Source organism: Haematobia irritans, chromosome 3 (genome assembly GCF_050003625.1).
Source record: "Haematobia irritans isolate KBUSLIRL chromosome 3, ASM5000362v1, whole genome shotgun sequence".
Classification (NCBI taxonomy): Eukaryota; Metazoa; Arthropoda; class Insecta; order Diptera; family Muscidae; genus Haematobia; species Haematobia irritans.
The window spans coordinates 8461097-8479305 of record NC_134399.1 but is presented as its reverse complement, the minus strand read 5'-3'; the positions used below and the strand labels follow the sequence as shown (position 1 = coordinate 8479305).

At 29.9% G+C, this 18209-nt stretch overlaps 3 protein-coding genes across 6 annotated transcripts in view; all 3 read right to left on the bottom strand.

Moving 5' to 3' along the window:
* Positions 1–18209, bottom strand: part of RpLP2 (ribosomal protein LP2) — a 507190-nt gene that overhangs the window by 387750 nt on the left and 101231 nt on the right. The gene's annotated exons all lie outside the window — the stretch shown is intronic.
* Positions 1–18209, bottom strand: part of bif (protein phosphatase 1-binding protein bifocal) — a 112119-nt gene that overhangs the window by 6704 nt on the left and 87206 nt on the right. For 2 of the 4 annotated variants that reach the window (XR_012720472.1, XR_012720471.1), the window contains exon 5: positions 12217–12637. The exons of the other annotated variants lie outside the window; for them this stretch is intronic. The gene's annotated coding sequence lies outside the window, so the exon portion shown is untranslated. The remainder of the gene's footprint in view (positions 1–12216; positions 12638–18209) is intronic. 4 annotated transcript variants of the gene reach the window in all.
* On the bottom strand, positions 12642–17971 carry LOC142228856 (uncharacterized; the record flags this gene model as incomplete). The annotated part of the gene is made up of 1 exon (XM_075299381.1): positions 12642–17971. A coding segment is annotated over exon 1 (5328 nt), but the record flags the coding sequence as incomplete, so codon positions are not given.

Here is an 18209-nt window from a genome sequence, read left to right as displayed (position 1 = left end):
TTTTTTTTTTCAAAATTTTAATTCTATAGAAACTTTACTCCAAATTTTATTTCTATAGAAAATTTTGTCAAAATTTTATTTCTATAGAAAATTTTGTCAAAATTTTATTTCTATAGAAAATTTTCTCTAAATTTTATTTCTATAGAAAATTTTCTCAAAATTTTATTTCTATGGAAAATTTTCTCAAAATTTTATTTTTATAGAAAATGTTCTCAAAATTTTATTTCTATGGAAAATTTTGTCAACATTTTATTTCTATAGAAAATTTTGTCAACATTTTATTTCTATAGAAAATTTTGTCAAAATTTTATTTCTATAGAAAATTTTGTCAAAATTTTATTTCTATAGAAAATTTTGTCAAAATTTTATTTCTATAGAAAATTTTGTTAAAATTTTATTTTTATAGAAAATTTTGTCAAAATTTTATTTCTATAGAAAATTGTTTCAAAATTTTATTTTTATAGAAATTTTTGTCAAAATTTTATTTTTATAGAAAATTTTGTCAAAATTCTTTTTTCTATAGAAAATTTTGTCAAAATTTTATTTCTATAGAAAATTTTGTTAAAATTTTATTTCTAAAGAAAAATTTCTGAAAATTTTATTTCTATAGAAAATTTTGTCAAAATCTTATTCTATGGAAAATTTTGTCAAAATTTTATTTCTATAGAAAATTTTGTCAAAAATTTTATTTATATGGAAAATTTTGTCAAAATTTTTATTTCTATAGAAAATTTTCTCAAAATTTTATTTCTATAGGAAATTTTGGCAAAATTTTATTCTATAGAAAATTTTGTCAAAATTTTATTTTTATAGAAAATTTTGTCAAAATTTTATTTCTATAGAAAATTTTGTCAAAATTTTGTTTCTATAGAAAATTTTGTCAAAATTTTATTTCTATAGAAAATTTTGTCAAAATTTTATTTTATTATGAACGGACAAGAAACTTCTTTTGGTTTTATTTAATAAAAAAATTACATATATATTTTTTTTTATTCAATAAAAATTTACATATATAAAAAAATAAATAAATTGAAAATTGTAATGCTATATTTTTTAATAGGTGGCCAAATGATAACGTTTTAGGGCAAAAAAACCTAACTTTTTTACCAGCGGGTTTCCTTTAGGAATAAAGGGAGATGGTTTAAATTCGACATTACATTAAATTTTAGCATAATGATTTACTCAAGCAATCATTGGGATTATTGGTACTCAACTCGATAACGAACATCAACTGCCGTAAATCTCTCAACAAGATGGCTAAGCAGTTTTATATTTAACTAATATGGACATTCCTGTTCTTCCTCTTGTTGAGTTAAGACGTGGTTTTTCGTTGTCAAGCACACTCGTTAAAACAACAACAAAATCTATTGAAACAGTTACTTCACACTTATAGCTGAGAGAAAAAATAAAGAAAAAAAAAAAAAAAAATCACCATTAAACGTTCTCGGACTGAGAATGATGTTCCTCATGAAAAAATGAGTAAGAAAACCAAACCATCAAGTTCTCTCAAAGAGAACCAAAACTATTACCACCCGCTTCAAACTATCGATGACGAAGATGAGGATGAGATAATTGTCGAAAAAGCTGAGGTTGGTAAAAAGATAAAAGTACCACCGATTACTTTCTTAAAATGCAAAGTTGAACAGCTGGAAGAAATGTGCAGAACTATGAGTATAAAAGAATACTCTATTAGAAAAATGTCAATTGGCTTGAAATTTTTTTGTACCAATTTACAGGATTTTGAACAAGTTTGCGAAAAGGCAAAGAAAAATTTCTCTTTTGAATTTTTTACGTATGGTACAAAGCATGATAAACCATTCAAGGCTATTCTCCTGGGATTAGACAAACAAGATCCCAAATTAATTAAAGAAAAGCTCATCAATAAAGGACTAAAATGTACTGATGTCAAAATTGTGGTTCGCAAACTTGAAAACAGAGAAGAACAAATTATTTATGTGGTATATTTCGAAAGAAAATCTATATCTCTAAAAGAACTTAAGGAAAATTACTCAGCACTGGAACATATCAAAGTTAAATGGGAGTATCAAAAACCTGGCCGTAATAAACTAACTCAATGCCACAACTGTCAAATGTTTGGCCACGGATCCAGTAGATGTAAAGTAAATTCTTTTTGTGCCCATTGCGCCGGAAACCACTTGACAGTTGATTGCAATGAGAGTATCCAAAAATGTGCAAATTGTGGTGGGGATCACAAGGCAATATCCCAAGACTGCCCTAGCAGGCTTAAATACTTGGAAATTAGAAATCGTGCCAGACCTAAACGGGTTGTACGTAAAAACCTGAATTTTGCGCCTTCCCAAGCTCAAAACTACACTCAAAATTTTCCAAATCCTCTAAATCAAGTCCCTCAATTCAGTACTTCATGGGTAAACAGTCACAGTACTACATCAGAAAATTTGTTTTCCATTGATGAATTAAAAAACCTAACACTTGAACTAATCTCCAAGTTGAGAAATTGTAAAACAAAGTTTGATCAATTTGAAGTGATCACTGGACTGGCCTTCAAATTTTTAAATTGACAAATCCAGTAAAAATTATTTCTTGGAATGCTAGAGGCATTCGAAACAAAATAGATGAATTATACAAATTTTTAGAATTAATGGAAATTGACATATGCCTTCTCTGTGAAACATGGCTAAATCCTAGCATCTCAATTAAAAATCCTAACTTTTTCTGTTACCGATACGATCGCCAGGATAGACGAGGTGGTGGCGTTTCAATTATCATTAGGAAAAAGATTAGACACAAACTCTTGGGTCCCAAAAACACTAAACATATTGAAAACATCGGTGTTCAAATTCCACTTGAAGGTAAAACTCTTGACATTTATGCGTGCTATTTTCCTGGGGGTAACAGCCGCAACGACTCATCTTTCAAACAGAACTTTATACTAGATCTCCACAAGTTGACATCATCTAAAAACTTTTTAATTGGAGGTGATTTAAACTGTAGCCATACCTATTGGGGTTGCCAAAGATGTAACACATGGGGAAATTTGCTCTTTGATAAACTGCAAACAAAATACTTCGATATTCTGTTCCCCGCTGAAAGTACTTATATACCATCCGATCCGAAAAGACAACCTTCGACGCTGGACTTCTACTTAACTGATTTACCTCAATTTATGACTTCTGCTAAGGTCCTAAATAATCTATCATCTGACCACCTGCCAGTATATACGGAAATAAATTTATCTTCTGATACCTCCGAAAACGGATTTCTAAATTTTCAAAAAGCAAATTGGAAGCTCTTTAAGAAATACATAAACAGAAACGCTAAACTATCGTATGAAGATGTACTCAGTACAGCCCAAGTCGACGAAATGGTAAATGATTTTAACAATATCGTTAATAACTCGATATTAGCTAGTGTGCCGAAAATCCACGCCCATCCAATTAAAAATGAAATACCCAAAAATATCACCCAGTTGATAAAGCTCAGAAACTTTTTCAAAAGAAAATGGAAACGCTACCGCGATGTAGTCGATAGATCCCATATGAACTACTTGAACAATAGAATTACAGATGAACTTTCGCTCTTTCGAAACAGGAAATGGAACAACGTTCTCTCGTCCTTGGAGAAAGCTTCTTCCACCTTCTGGAAAATTTCAAAGATTGTGAAGAAAAAATCAAAAGCAATGCCGCCGCTAAAGCAAAATGGACTGATCTATTACAAACAGGACGATAAATGTGAAATTATTGCAAAAAGTTTTCTATCTAACCATCTCGCATCTTCCGAACTTAGCGACGACTTAACTGTTAGTAATGTTAACTCAACTGTGGCTCGACTCAATGAAAGTGATCTTAATCTACCAGAGTATGAAATCATCACTATAGCTAAGATATCGGAAATTATAAGAAATCTAAAGAGCAAAAAAGCACCAGGCTCAGATGGCATCACAAATAAATGTCTTAAAATGTTACCTCATAGTGGGTTATTATTACTTCACAGAATAATAAACTCATGCATTAAACTTTGTTATTTTCCGCATAAATGGAAGTGCTCGAAAACCATTGCTATTCATAAACCCAACAAACCACCTTTCGACCCTAAATCTTACAGGCCAATCAGCTTACTCTCATCGGTGAGCAAAGTTTTAGAGAAAGTTATGCATAATATATTATCGGATTTTATCGAAGAACAAAACATTCTTCCAAAGCAGCAATTTGGGTTTAGGAAGGAGCACAACACTTGCCACCCTCTCATGAAGATAAAAAGGATTGTCCACCAAAATTTCAATAACTCTCTATCCACCGGTATGGTACTTCTTGACATTAAAGCGGCCTTCGACAGCGTCTGGCACAACGGCCTAATCTTTAAAATGATGAAATTTGGGTTTCCTACTTATATTGTCAAACTAACTCAAAGTTTTTTAAACGGCAGATCTTTTAGGGTTTGCCTTGGCGAAACAAAATCTGAGGAATATAATATCCCAAGTGGTTGCCCGCAAGGCTCCTGCTTATCACCATTGCTTTACAATATATTTACTGCCGATATACCTATCATAAATAATTGTATGATATCTGTGTTTGCAGATGACACAGCCATTTTAAGCTCTAATTTGTACTCCTCTATTATTACCAAAAACCTGGAAGATGGTCTGAATAAATTATACCAGTACTTTAACAAATGGAACATCTCTGTAAATCCTGACAAAACGCAAGCAATATACTTCTCGCGAAAACGGAAATCATGTTTTCTGCCACAAGCCCCATTAAGGTTTTTAAACCACAATATAGCATGGGAAGTAAACGTTAAATATCTAGGAGTCGTTCTAGATAAAAAACTTAATTTCTGTGACCACATCCCTGCTGTAGTTCATAAAATAAACAAGACTATAAGGACAATGTATCCATTTATTGCCAGAAACTCGGAATTAAATAGAGAAAATAAGAAACTGTTAATTAAATCAATATTCTTGCCGATAATTTACTATTGTGCTCCTCTCTGGGCATCTTCGGCCAGATGCCACATCCATAAACTTCAAGTAGTCCAGAACAAACTGCTAAAAATGATTTTTAACCTATCATGGCATTTCTCTACACAAAGATTACATTCCCTTTCAGGGTTTCCACTTGTATCAGATAAACTTGAAGAAATCTACTCAAATTTTAATGTAAGATGTAAAGCATCTATATATAAACATATTAATGAAATTGCCTCAACTTAAATTAGCCCTAAGCCTCCTAATCTAGTCAAACATTTATAAAGGTTTTGTTATACTTTTTCCTTTAACTATTTATTAATGTGATTAAACACACGTCGTAAATGTTGAAATACTACATAGCATAATTAAGAAGAAAAGGAAATTATTTTTCTTAAACTCTTTAGAAATAAGTATAAATGTAAAGAAAAAGCAGAAACGGAATGTTATGAAATAAATGAAATGGAAAAAAAAAAAAAAAAAAAACTAATATGGATGCCTGGCCATAGAAACATATCAGGGCATGAGTTATTAAGCCTGGGAAGTGATTAATAACACGATCTGTCAGCCTCTAATTGCGATCTTATGGAATTATACAATTTTATACAATTATTCATCTGATGTCCAGATGTTGACATTTTCTCAACAGAAAATTCATCATAAAAAGTATTTATGAAAGGCATTTTAATTCTGTGCTCGGAACTACAGCCATATGTGGTCAATGACTTAAGTGATTGTTGGAACATACATATATTGAGTGAGTTAGAACTTTATGGAAGCAAACCCTTTGGTTTTGAAAAATACTATCTCAAGTGAATAATGGTACCGCCTGAAAGTATGCAATGATTGCTATTAAAAAGGAATTAATTCTCTGGACTATTAATTTTAGATAAAATGGGGATCACAAATAACTTAAATTAAATCTCATTGAAAAGGTTCTATAACATTTTTGATGTAAATTAAGATAATAACAAAAAGAAGAAAGTATTGTGAAAAACATATTCAACTAAGAATATAAAAATTAGGCAACATACATTTGTATTAATTTGTGAGACAAGTTATCACATCTAATGGGAGTTGTATAAAAAGATTAGCTTAAATGAACCACCTTTCGAGGACCTGAATATGTTGATAAGGAGGACTAAACAAAATTAACATTATCATCAGGAAAGAAAATAAAGGTTAGTTTTAGAAAATCTTAACTAATTTGTAAATTGAAAATTTAATCAAATTGTAAACGCCAATATTATAAAAATAAGTATAAATTTTTTGAACAAATTCAAGAAAAAACAATTGGACATAATCAATTTTTTTTCAAAGAAGAAACTTTCTTTCTTTAAATAAACAATTGAAGATAGAAATTGCAAAAATGTCTTTAGTCCCATATGAAGTTCAAGATAGGCGCATTTTTGGTAAAATTTAAACATTTTAGGAAATTGTGGAAATTCCTGAACTAATTTAAGGTAAATTCAAATTTTGTCATATTGCATAACTACTTGTCAAATTGTATAACTAAAACTATAACTTTATTCTTTTACAAACAATGTATTATTAAAGTGAGGGATTTTTTGTTTAATAAAACATAATATTTTCCATGAAATAAAATAGAGTTAAATTGGCTTTAGTGGACTCATTTTTAAGTGTACAAAGAAACCAAGGAAAAGTACCTAATGAGAGCGATAAAAAATATTTCACACTTTTTGAAATATTATATTGACACCCTCACTATCAGAGTAACTGATGAGGGACATCCTTTCATCTCTTTTTTTTAGGAAAAAAGTATTTAATTTTTCTAAAATTTCCTTCCTAAAATATATTTTACAAATTTGTTTCTAGGAAATATTTTACAATTTTTTTTTCATAAAAGAACCTCGTCCTTTTGGTCAGTTTGTTGTGAAACAAACTATATCCAAAGAAAAAATACTTTGCTTCGGAACAAAATTTTAGACAAACAAAATTCCCTTTTAATCTAAAGTATTTTCTTTAAGAGCAAATAAAGCAGAATTTTTGTGGCAAACTATGCAACGATTGACTCTAAACTGTTTTGTTTGATTTTAAAGAACGTTTTTTTGCTGCAGAGAAACTGAGGCCTATTTTGAGGCAAAACCGAAGGAGTTTTGCCAAAAAATTGGAAGGTCGTTATAATCGTTGTATCGCTCTTGAAGGGAACTATGTTGAATAATAAAAACGAATTTTGACCAAAAAAAATTGTTTTTCTTTGTTAGACCGGGGACTTATCAGCCAACCTGTTAAGACTTAAAACGTTGGCCGAATTCTATGAAATCAAGTTTGTTGCATTTACATCATAACATCATAACGCTATTTCTAAAAATATTTCTTTCCGGAAAGTTTTTAGTACTTCTGAGTAATCTGCAGTTAAAATTGAAAAACAAATTTTAACCAAAAATTCAAAAAACTCCAGATTGGAAGTTAAATAATATTTATTATAAATGAGAGTAATGTTGGTAAAAAAACTGTGTAGTGTAAAAATATCTCTATTCTCTATTATCTACTACAATCCAATTGTTTATTTGTAAATAAAAACTTAGTTCAATGCGCACTGTACTTTTTAAGATGTCAACACTATTTTTCAAAAAACACAACATTTTTTTTTGAAAAAAATGGGGTATGCAGATGTTCTTTTTTTACCATTTTGCATATTATATATTTTTTTCGGAGGAATCGGTGATCTTGTGCATTTAAGGGTTAATTGCTAAAATATTTTATTTGAATATGAAATCTATAATTAAAATTTTAGATACACACAAAAAATATGTTTTGTCTTCAATCACAAAATTAATTGATCCAATTAGTTTTTAATTGCAATTTCTTCAATCACAGAAATTATAGTATCAATTAAAAAATTAATTGATTCAATTAATTGATATTATTAATTTTTATGATTGTGAGTTTTGCTTCAATTAAAAAAAAAAAAAACAAGTATATACGGCCGTAAGTTCGGCCAGGCCGAATCTTATGTACCCTCCACCATGGATGGCGTAGAAACTACGAAAGACTGTCATCCACAAATTTCAACTCACTCGGATGAAATTTGCTCCTCCAAGAGACTCCAAAACCAAATCTCGGGATTCTTTTATATGGGGCTATAAATGATGGACCACTTTTGGCATGGTTGTTAGAGACCATATACTAACACCACGTACCAAATTTCAGCCGGATCGGATGAAATTTGCTTCTCTTAGAGGCTCTGCAAGCCAAATCGGGGGATCGGTTTATATGGGGGCTATATATAATTATGGACCGATATGGACCAATTTTTGCATGGTTGTTAGAGACCATATACTAACACCATGTACCAAATTTCAGCCGGATCGGATAAAATTTGCTTCTCTTAGAGGCTCTGCAAGCCAAATCGGGGGTTCGGTTTATATGGGGGCTATATATAATTATGGACCGATATGGACCAATTTTTGCATTGTTGTTAGAGACCATATACTAACACCATGTACCAAATTTCAGCCGGATCGAATGAAATTTGCTTCTCTTAGAGGCCTCGCAAGCCAAATTTGGGGGTCCGTTTATATGGGAGCTATACGTAAAAGTGGACCGATATGGCCCATTTGCAATACCATCCGACCTACATCAATAACAACTACTTGTGCCAAGTTTCAAGTCGATAGCTTGTTTCGTTCGGAAGTTAGCGTGATTTCAACAGTCGGACGGACGGGCATGCTCAGATCGACTCAGAATTTCACCACGACCGAGAATATATATACTTTATGGGGTCTTAGATCCATATGTCGATGTGTTACAAACGGAATGACAAAGTTAATATACCCCCCATCCTATGGTGGAGGGTATAAAAATGTTGAATTAATTAAATGTTTAATTGAATATTTTATAAAAAAGCAATGAAGACTTTAATTGGAAAAATTTTCGTGAATTTTTTTTTGTAGTCTAGGAATAGTCTGTTATGGGTACGCGAAATTAATTTAAGATTAACAATAATCCAATAAATCATATACCACCGTGTTGGTGGGGACAAATTTTATAATTGTTGCCATAAACTACCCAGCAAAAAAGCGTCGCCAAAAAAGTAATGAAAATGTTCTTTTTGCATCCGGAAGTGGTGCAAAATTGACGCAGAAGCGATGAATTTAACATGGGCTTGTCATAGGACGGAAGTCCTCCACTTCAAAAGCCGTTGCTCTGAATTTGCATCACTTCTTTAGGTGTGAATGTTTTGGATGTAAATTAAAAAATTCCGTGATAATTTGTCAAATAAATAATTTTTATAATTTTCAATGGATTCTAACGCTTGACCTCAAATATTTTCAAAAATTCACAATTTTTTCAAATTGGATTTAGCATTTTTTTTTCGAAAAAGTTTAAATTATTTGTACCATTTTATGAATTCTTACTCGGTTTTTAACCTATTTTAAAATTACCCATTAAAAGTATGAAAAACCCAAGTTATAAAAAATTGAATTACAAGAACTTCCTGGGTAGTTAAAATAAAGCACATCATGGGGAGTGCATCTTCTGGAAGTACTTTTAACCCTTTCACTACCGAAATAAACCTAATGTTAAAAACTTTAATTTTTCTTCTGTTTCTACTTGTACTAACAGCATGTAGAACAAAAATTTGAGAGAACCTACCTCAATTACTTCAAGGGCTATATGAGCTTGTTCTGAAAATTTGATTCTTGAATTGTGACCAAATGGCCTTACGAAAATAAGCGCTATATAATAAATTTCAAAGTGTGAGAAAAAATACAAAAAAAAACCCGAAGTAGTATCAGCTATAGTTTTTGTATGAATGTCCATTTACTAGAAACATATAGTACAAAAATTTTCTCAAATTTTCTTATTTTTCGTTTATTGCCAAAGAATTTTATAAAAATGTATGTCTAAAACCTCATCAATGTGGAAAATATTTATAGATTATTTAGATTGAAGCCTCTACTTTAAAATAACATAGAGAAATAAATCGAAACTAAGTGGGAAAATAGAATTTGTTGACTTTTTCGAATGTCCTTCTAAGTGGACATCGGTAGTGAAAGGGTTAAAGTTGTGCCTTTGGAAGAACTTCCAAATGTTTTTGCCCTAAATTGAATATTTTAACAATAAACACTAACTTTATTGGTGTCCATTTCCTTTTGGGCAAAGTCTTTTTTTTGTGAGAGAGCGAAATATATGTTTCCTATAGGGAATAGAGGGATCTTCTCTACACAGAAAAAAATAGCAGCTAAATTTTTCCAATAAAAAATTTTAATAAAATTTCCAAAAATATTCAAATAAAAATTTAATTAATTCAAAAAAATCAATCACAATATTTAGTTATATTAATTCTTTAATGGGGCCAATTAATTTTTGATTAATACTATCTGTTGGGCTGTGAATTCACATTTCAAATAAATCAGTATGACAACAGACTCCGAGTCGTTAGGTTCTACTCAATAGTGGGTGTAATATTTTTGTTGTTTTAAAAATTTAAGTCTTTCATTGAAAAGACGAAATATTGAATAAAAATAAATTAAAAACACAGACCTAGAGCTCGTTTTTTATCAATAATATATTTCCTCATGTTCCGAAATTCGGAATCGCAAATCGCACAATTTTCTTAACCCTGAAACTTATAAACTTAAACCTTGGTAATATAGTTTTCTTTATTGAGAAGTTGAAATTAAAATTAGATTGAAGACCAAGAGAATCTCTATTTTTTTTCATTACAAGATATAATAAATTCTTGCGATTTGCGATTCCGAATATCGGAACATGGGGGATTAATTGGACAATTTCAAATAAATATTAATTGAAGCAATTTTTTGGAGCAATGATTGAAAACCAAATTATATTTTTGTAAACTACAGTTTTTTTACACACAAATCCTTCTAAATAAAATATAAAAACAAAAACATAAGACTTTAAATCGAAACCCATTTTAAGGCTCATTTTTTTCTCTAAAGCAATTTCTTTGGGGATAAATATTTACGACTTTATGACAACCAAAATTCATGTTGGACCCAAACAAATTTTGTATTTGTATTTATGGAAAATATTTTCAAATCATAATAGGGATTTTATATGATCTAAATATGCATTTCGCAGATAGGAAATTATTTTTTTTTATAGATACAATAAAGCAATCTACCTTACCAACACAAAAATATCATAATTTCCTGGGAAACGAAATTGCAAAACCAATCATTAAAGCATTATTAAAATTTAAAAGCAAATTATTTTTATGTTAGCCTGATATATACACACAAAATAATATTATAATTTTTGAGCTAACAATAAATTGTTGTTACAGAAAATTTTGAAGTTCAACTAAATTTTTGTTGATATAAAAAAATTAGTTGCTAAAGTGACTAAAATCGTAATTGTATTTACAAAATACGTTGTTAGCTAAAATTTAAACATAATTGTAATTGTATATTGACAATCAAATTAATTGATATTTTTTTTGTGTGTACGCAGGCTGGTTTAATGTCCAAATCATTTAAACTAAAAATTATTACAATATTTTTTTTCGAGCCTATTGGATAGAAAGATTATTAGGTCTAATATACACACACACAGAACATTTTTTTTTGATTCAATCACAAAATTAATTAATCCAATTAATTTTTTAATTAAATGATAGTATCAATTAAAAAAATTAATTGAAAGTTAATTAAAAAATTAATTCATCCAATTAAAAAATGAATTGGTACTAATAATTTTTGCGATTGATTTTTGTTTCAATTAAATTTTTTTGAATCAATTAAATTTTCAATTAAATATTTTTTAAAACTCAATTAAAATTTTAATTGGAAAAATATTCAATTAAAAATATAATTGATTCAACAAATTTTTAACATTTTTAAATTTTTAAACAAACATCAATCACAAAAATGAATAGTATCAATTAATTTTTTAATTGAATGAATTAATTTTTTAATTGACTTTCAATTATTTTTATAATTGATACCTATCGTTTCTGTGATTGAAGCTATTTCACTAACAACCTAATTAGATCAATTAATTTCATGATTGAATCAGATTTTTTTGTGTGTATGTTAACATGAGTTCCCAAAAAAGTCGAATTTGCCTTAAATATACATCTTTAGCTACAAATGAAAATTTGGTTGATTTGAAATTCCGTTTCGGGGGAAAATTTTGAATTTTTGTGTAAACCAACCCCTACCGAACCGAATACTCATTTTATTTATTTAATAATTTATTAGGTAAAATACAAAATATCATCCTAAAAAACCAAAAAAAAAATATTACATACAAAAAATAAGAAACAAACAAATACATACATAGAGTTTACATATATATAGACATAGATTAGAGATGATACAGTTGGATGTGGATATATAGTAGAAAAGTAGATATCGGTGGTCTTGACTACACACTTTTAGACATAGTACAAAGTATTGCCAGGTATACGTCTACGTAGAGGAGGAGCACAGTGTTTAGTGGTAGTAGAAGTAGAAGTTGAAGAATTTGAATTAGAATAGGAGGAGACTTTGAAACTAGTGGCTATAGAAGAAGTAGAATTAGAAGTGGAATAGTTGATGTTGGATGTTGTTGTCGTCGTCTTGGTCGAGTTGTTCAGGTGATTCTTATTGGTGCTGTTGTTCGATGTCGATTTTGTGGCAATTAAACGAGGTGGTACTTTTGGTGGAGTTTTAGCAGAACGTTGTAACTCATTCTGTTTATTTTCCATAGACTTTGTGGCTGCTCTTGCATTATCATTATTAGTCATGGTGATGGAATTAGAAGAAGATTTAGAGAAACGGAAAGAACGAGAATTGGGAGAATATGAAAATTCATTTTTTACAATATTTGATGAAGTTAATGAAGTAGTTAACGAAACCCCATCCACCTGAAGAATTTGGTTGTTAGTACTTAACAATTTGCTATTTTTATTAATCGCTAATGTCGTCGTAGAAGAAAAATCCTTAACCGCAAGTGTATGTGTATCATGTACCATGTCCTTCAAATTGTTATGGTGTTGTATTGTAGATGATTGTAATTTACTTGTAATATTAGAGGATTCATTAAAAGAATTCATATTATCCTTAACCAAACAAGAAGATGAAGATGTATCTTTATCAAGATATATTGATTTCTCTTCAACAACCAAATTTTTGTAATCATGGGAATTATTAGCATTAGTATTCATAGTTTGTTCTGGGTAATGTTTTGAAAATTCCAAATTAGTTATAAAGGAATCATTATCACTTCCATGGGTTATTTGTTTTAGATCGTTAAAATAATTAGAACTACGATTATTATTATTTTCCATGTCATTACCAAGTTTTTGACTAGATGATTCTGAAATATTTTCCCTAGATTTCTTTGAATATTCTATATCATTTGTATTCCTCTTTAAGGGAGAAATTGAAAAATTACAATTCCCAGATTTATTTGAAAATTCCTTACTGTTTGCTTTAACCTCTTCAAATTCTTTCCTGGTCTTTTGAAAAGACTTTTCCAATAAACTAATTGATCTTTGAACATTGGTAATGTATTTATTTTTAACAATCAGAGAATCTTTTGGTTGTTTTTCATTAAAACTTTCATATAGAGTTAAGGCATTTTTAAAAGATTTCGAAACATTACGATTACATTTTCTGCCCACTCCATAGGTAGACTGTTGAGATATATCTTTTGTAGAGGAATTTGAAAATATACTAAATTTATTTGAGGTCTTAATTTTAAGTACTTTGGATGGAGATGAGCAGTCTTGAAGTATACAAGATGTAGTGGTCTTGGAATTTTGAGATAAATCATTAAATTTCTTATTTGATTCTTTAGTTATTAAACTAAGATCATTTATGATTATTTGATCAGGCTTTGAAGGCGATGGAATAGGATCTTTATTTCTCCAGGCTAAAGGTTTGTTTAATAATGTATTCTCATTCAAATTCAAAGAATGATTTTGATTTTGTTCAATAGGTCCTTTTTCCAATGTTTCCGTTTCATTTAGATCACTGGAAAGTTTTATGGTGTCTAAACATCTATCAGGAATATCCTGTGATATATTATGCTTATTCAAAATATTATCATCAGTTTCAAAATTTTTTTCATTTAGATTAGCATTTATTGATGATGGAATAGGGTCTTTACTTCTCGAGTCTAGAGGGTTGTTTATTATCTTTGCACTTAAATTCAAAGAATGCTTTTGATTTTGTTCACTAAATTCTTTATCCAATGTTTCGGTTTCATTTAGATCACTCGAAAGGTTTAGGGAGTCTAAAGGTCTATCAAGACTATCCTGTGAAATATTATGCTTATTCAAAATATTGTCATTAGTTTCCAAAGATTTTTCATTTAGATCATCATTTATTGTAGCTTTATATTCAGGAAATATAGAACTTGACTTATTAAATATCTTTATGGGCGATCTTTCATCAAGATTATGTATTGCAATATTTTTCATTGCTAAAGAAGTTGCAATAATCTTGTCATTGCTTTGGGAATCTTTATAAGATTTCAATCTCCTTCTATCGGAATTATGTACTGCAATATCTTCAGTTTCAAGAGATGCTGCAATAATCTCATCTTCATAAGACATCAATTTTCTATTATTGATATTATGTTCTGCATTTGTAATAATCTTATCTTTACTTTGGGAATTTTCATAAGACTTCAATCTCCTTCTATCGAAATTATATGCTGCAATATCTTCATTTTCAAAAGATGTTGCAACAATCTCATCTTTGGAATCTTCGTATGACTTCAATATTCTTTTCTCATGATTATCATTGATTCTAAAATCTTCATAGGACCTCAATCTCCTTTTATCGAAATTATGTGCTGCAATATCTTCATTTTCAAAAGATGTTGCAACAATCACATCTTTGGAATCTTCATATGACTTCATTATTCTTTTCTCAGGATTACGGGCTGCAATATCTTCAATTTCTGAAGATCTTGCAATAATCTCATCTTTGGAATCTTCATATAACTTCAATTTTCTATCATTGAGATTATGTACTTCAGTTGCAATAATCTTATCTTTGCTTTTAGAATCTTCATAAGACTTCAATCTCATTCTATCTGTATTATGTGCTGCAATATCTACAGTTTCAGAAGATATTGGAACAATTACATCTTTGGAATCGTTGAGATTCTGTACTGAAGTTGCAATTACTTTATCTTTACTTTGAGAAACTTCATATGACTTCGCAATTCTTTTCCCAGGATTATGTACTGCGATATCTTCAATTTCTAAAGATCTTGCAATAATCTCATCTTTGGTATGTTCATATGACATCAATTTACTATCATTGAGATTCTGTAATGAAGTTGCAATTTGGGAATCTTCATATGACTTCGCTATTCTTTTCTCAGGATTATGTGCTGCAATATCTTCACGTTCGAAAGATGTTGCAATAATCTCATCTTTGGAAACTTCATATGATTTCAATTTTCTATCAATATCTATAATTTCTGAAGATCTTACAATAGTCTCATTCTTGGAATCTTTACATGATTCCAGAAAATTCTTATCTATAATATTGAAAGTCTGCATATTGTTTTCACAAGAAAATTGCTCTCGGAAAAGACAAGTTTTAATCTTTTCCAAAGTATTTGATTTTTGCGAAGAATTTGCCAAATCTTCCCCAATTTGATCCTTTAAAGGTTTCTGATTATCTGAGCTCTTAAAATTATTCTCAATAAGTTTTTCTTCTGGAATATTTTCCGAAGAATGAAGAGATAAATTACTCGTTTGATTCTTCCTAATAAAAGAGCTTTCATTTTGAAGATTTATATGAAAATTGGATTTATCTTCAGCTTTTGAAGGTATTGAAATAAATTCTTGCTGCTTTGGATGACATTCTTTAGAAGTTTCAATAGATTTCTCCAAAACATTTTCTTCATAAACTGATTTTCTGGATTCTACACGATCACAAGATGATCGATCAACTATTTTTTTATCTTTTTGTTCACACAATGAATATTGAATTATTTTCTGATTCATCTTTTTGTCTTCACTTTCAGTAGATGTTTTATATACATCTTCATTAATTGAAAATGAGTTTTGTTTAAAATCTAAACATGAACTATTATCTGATGACAGCTCATTAGATATATCATTGGTAACATTCTTAAAGCAAGAATTTTTATTCTCGAGATTGAAGTCATTTTTCTTTTGATTGCTTTCATATTGAATATCATCTAAAGAAGAACCATTCTCTGGTGATACTAAAACAGATTTATGGGATATATTATTTGTAACAGATTTATTATTTTCAAGATCAGAAACCTCTTTTAAGATCTCATATCTTTGAGTGTTTTTAGATGAATTATTCTCTGATGTTAATACCTCAGAGAGGTCATTTATGGAAGACTTAATATTTTCCAGAGTTGATATATCTTTGGCGTTTTCTTCTGTTTCATTATTTGCATATTGACTAACTAACATCTCAGAGGATAATCCCATCTTTATATTATTAATGTCAGAGTTGGGATTTATGATATCACATCTGTGATTAATTTCGTGTTGAATATCATCATCTTCTGAAATGTCTAAAGAATCTACTGACATATTGCATATTGGTGAAGAATCTTTAGAGTTTTGCTTCCTTGAGATATCAATTGAATAATTTCCTCTCTCCAATAGGTTCAAATGTTTTTCGGATATATCTTCTGTAGAAATAGATTTCCTATCATCATTTACATAGGTTTTTAAGGAATGTTGGTCTAAATTTTGTGTTAAATCAGGAAGTGATTTTGTTGAATAAGTTTCCTCAACTTCACCAAAATCTAGAAAGATATCAGATTCTTCCCTATCTATAATTGGTTGTAAACATTTATTTACATCTGGTAGGGAACAGGATACTTGTTGAATTTGTGAATAATCAAAATCTGTATTTATAGGACTTCCTGTTTGGTCATTGATATCTTGAGTAGCATTTAACGTAGATAGAGAAGAAGATATTAAGGAAATAGCTTCAGATTCTTGCTTCATGTCATTTAAAGATCTACACATAAGATTGTTATTGGTTTTCGTCTCAGTTATGTTCGTTTTATAGTTTGAAGTTTGTGTCAAATTTGGAAGGGATATTGCTGAACATTCTAATAAATTAGGATCCTGGTTTTTATAGCTAATTTTCTTTGGTTCAGTAGAGGAAGAGTATTGGTTAAGATTTTCTGGGTCTTTGCATTCGTTGTTGGCAAGATTATCTTTCTCCTTAGGCAAATTACTATGGGATATGGATTTTTGATCCAATTCGGTAAGCGAAGATTTGCGATTAGCATACTCAAGCCTATTTGAAATAAATTTTTTAGTTGAATTTACATCTGGATTAAAATATGGAGACTTCTTTTCCATACTAAAAGTTGTAGTTACGGAATTTGAGTTTTCTTGTGAGTAAGGCGATTTTTCCAAATATTTAAGAGAGTTGGATCGAAAAACTGGTAGAGTTTCAAGATTTGTTACATAAGTTTTACGAAATTCATTAGATCGAGAACGTTGGATTGGCCTTTCCGTCTCGGGCTGACGGAGAAAACATGCATATTGGGGTTTACTTAGAACTCGTGGTATTTTATGCTCTACATCAAGATGAGGTAATGATTTTGAGTTTTGATTATTTTCCCAATTTCCATTCGTATCGCGAGATGAGTCTATATTCTTATGTATCCTCTTTGGTTTCTGATCTAGGTGGCTGGTGACATTCATTGCTGGCTTCTTGGTTAGAGGAGAATCGTTTGATTCCACTTCTAGGCGGCCGGTATTTGCTTTTAAATATGACGGTCTCCACGTCTTCATATGAAATTTTTTTACTGGTATTGGGGGTTTCGGTATGCTGCCTCCTCCCCCTCCTCCTGCTCCTATCCCTTGTTGCATTTCCAACAGTGGCAGTTTTAAATCTTTTCGCGATTTTCGTACTTCCAATGACTTTGGTAATTCTGGTAAATTTATGTTGATATTTCTGGCGTCGACTTTGGCGTTGTTGGTCTTCACATTCATCATTTGTTGGTTGGCATTGATCACGTCCTCTTGCAGTTTTTTCTCCAGATCTTCTTTCACTTCGCCTTGGTTCATCGTTTCTGCCATTGTTAATGTCATATCCCTCTCTGAATTTTGGCAATCTGTAAAAATTTTATGTGGATTTTTTTGTTTTGGTTTTCAAAATTTCAACTGTGTCTTATTTTTGGATTTGGTTTGAATATGAAGGAGACTCAATGTACAAAGTTTTAATACCAGGGAGCAGGATTTGCGGGCTTGCCTTTATGTGCTGCTTGCTTGTTTGGGGGGCGGGGATCATGTTATGTGAAATATTACATGATTGATTGC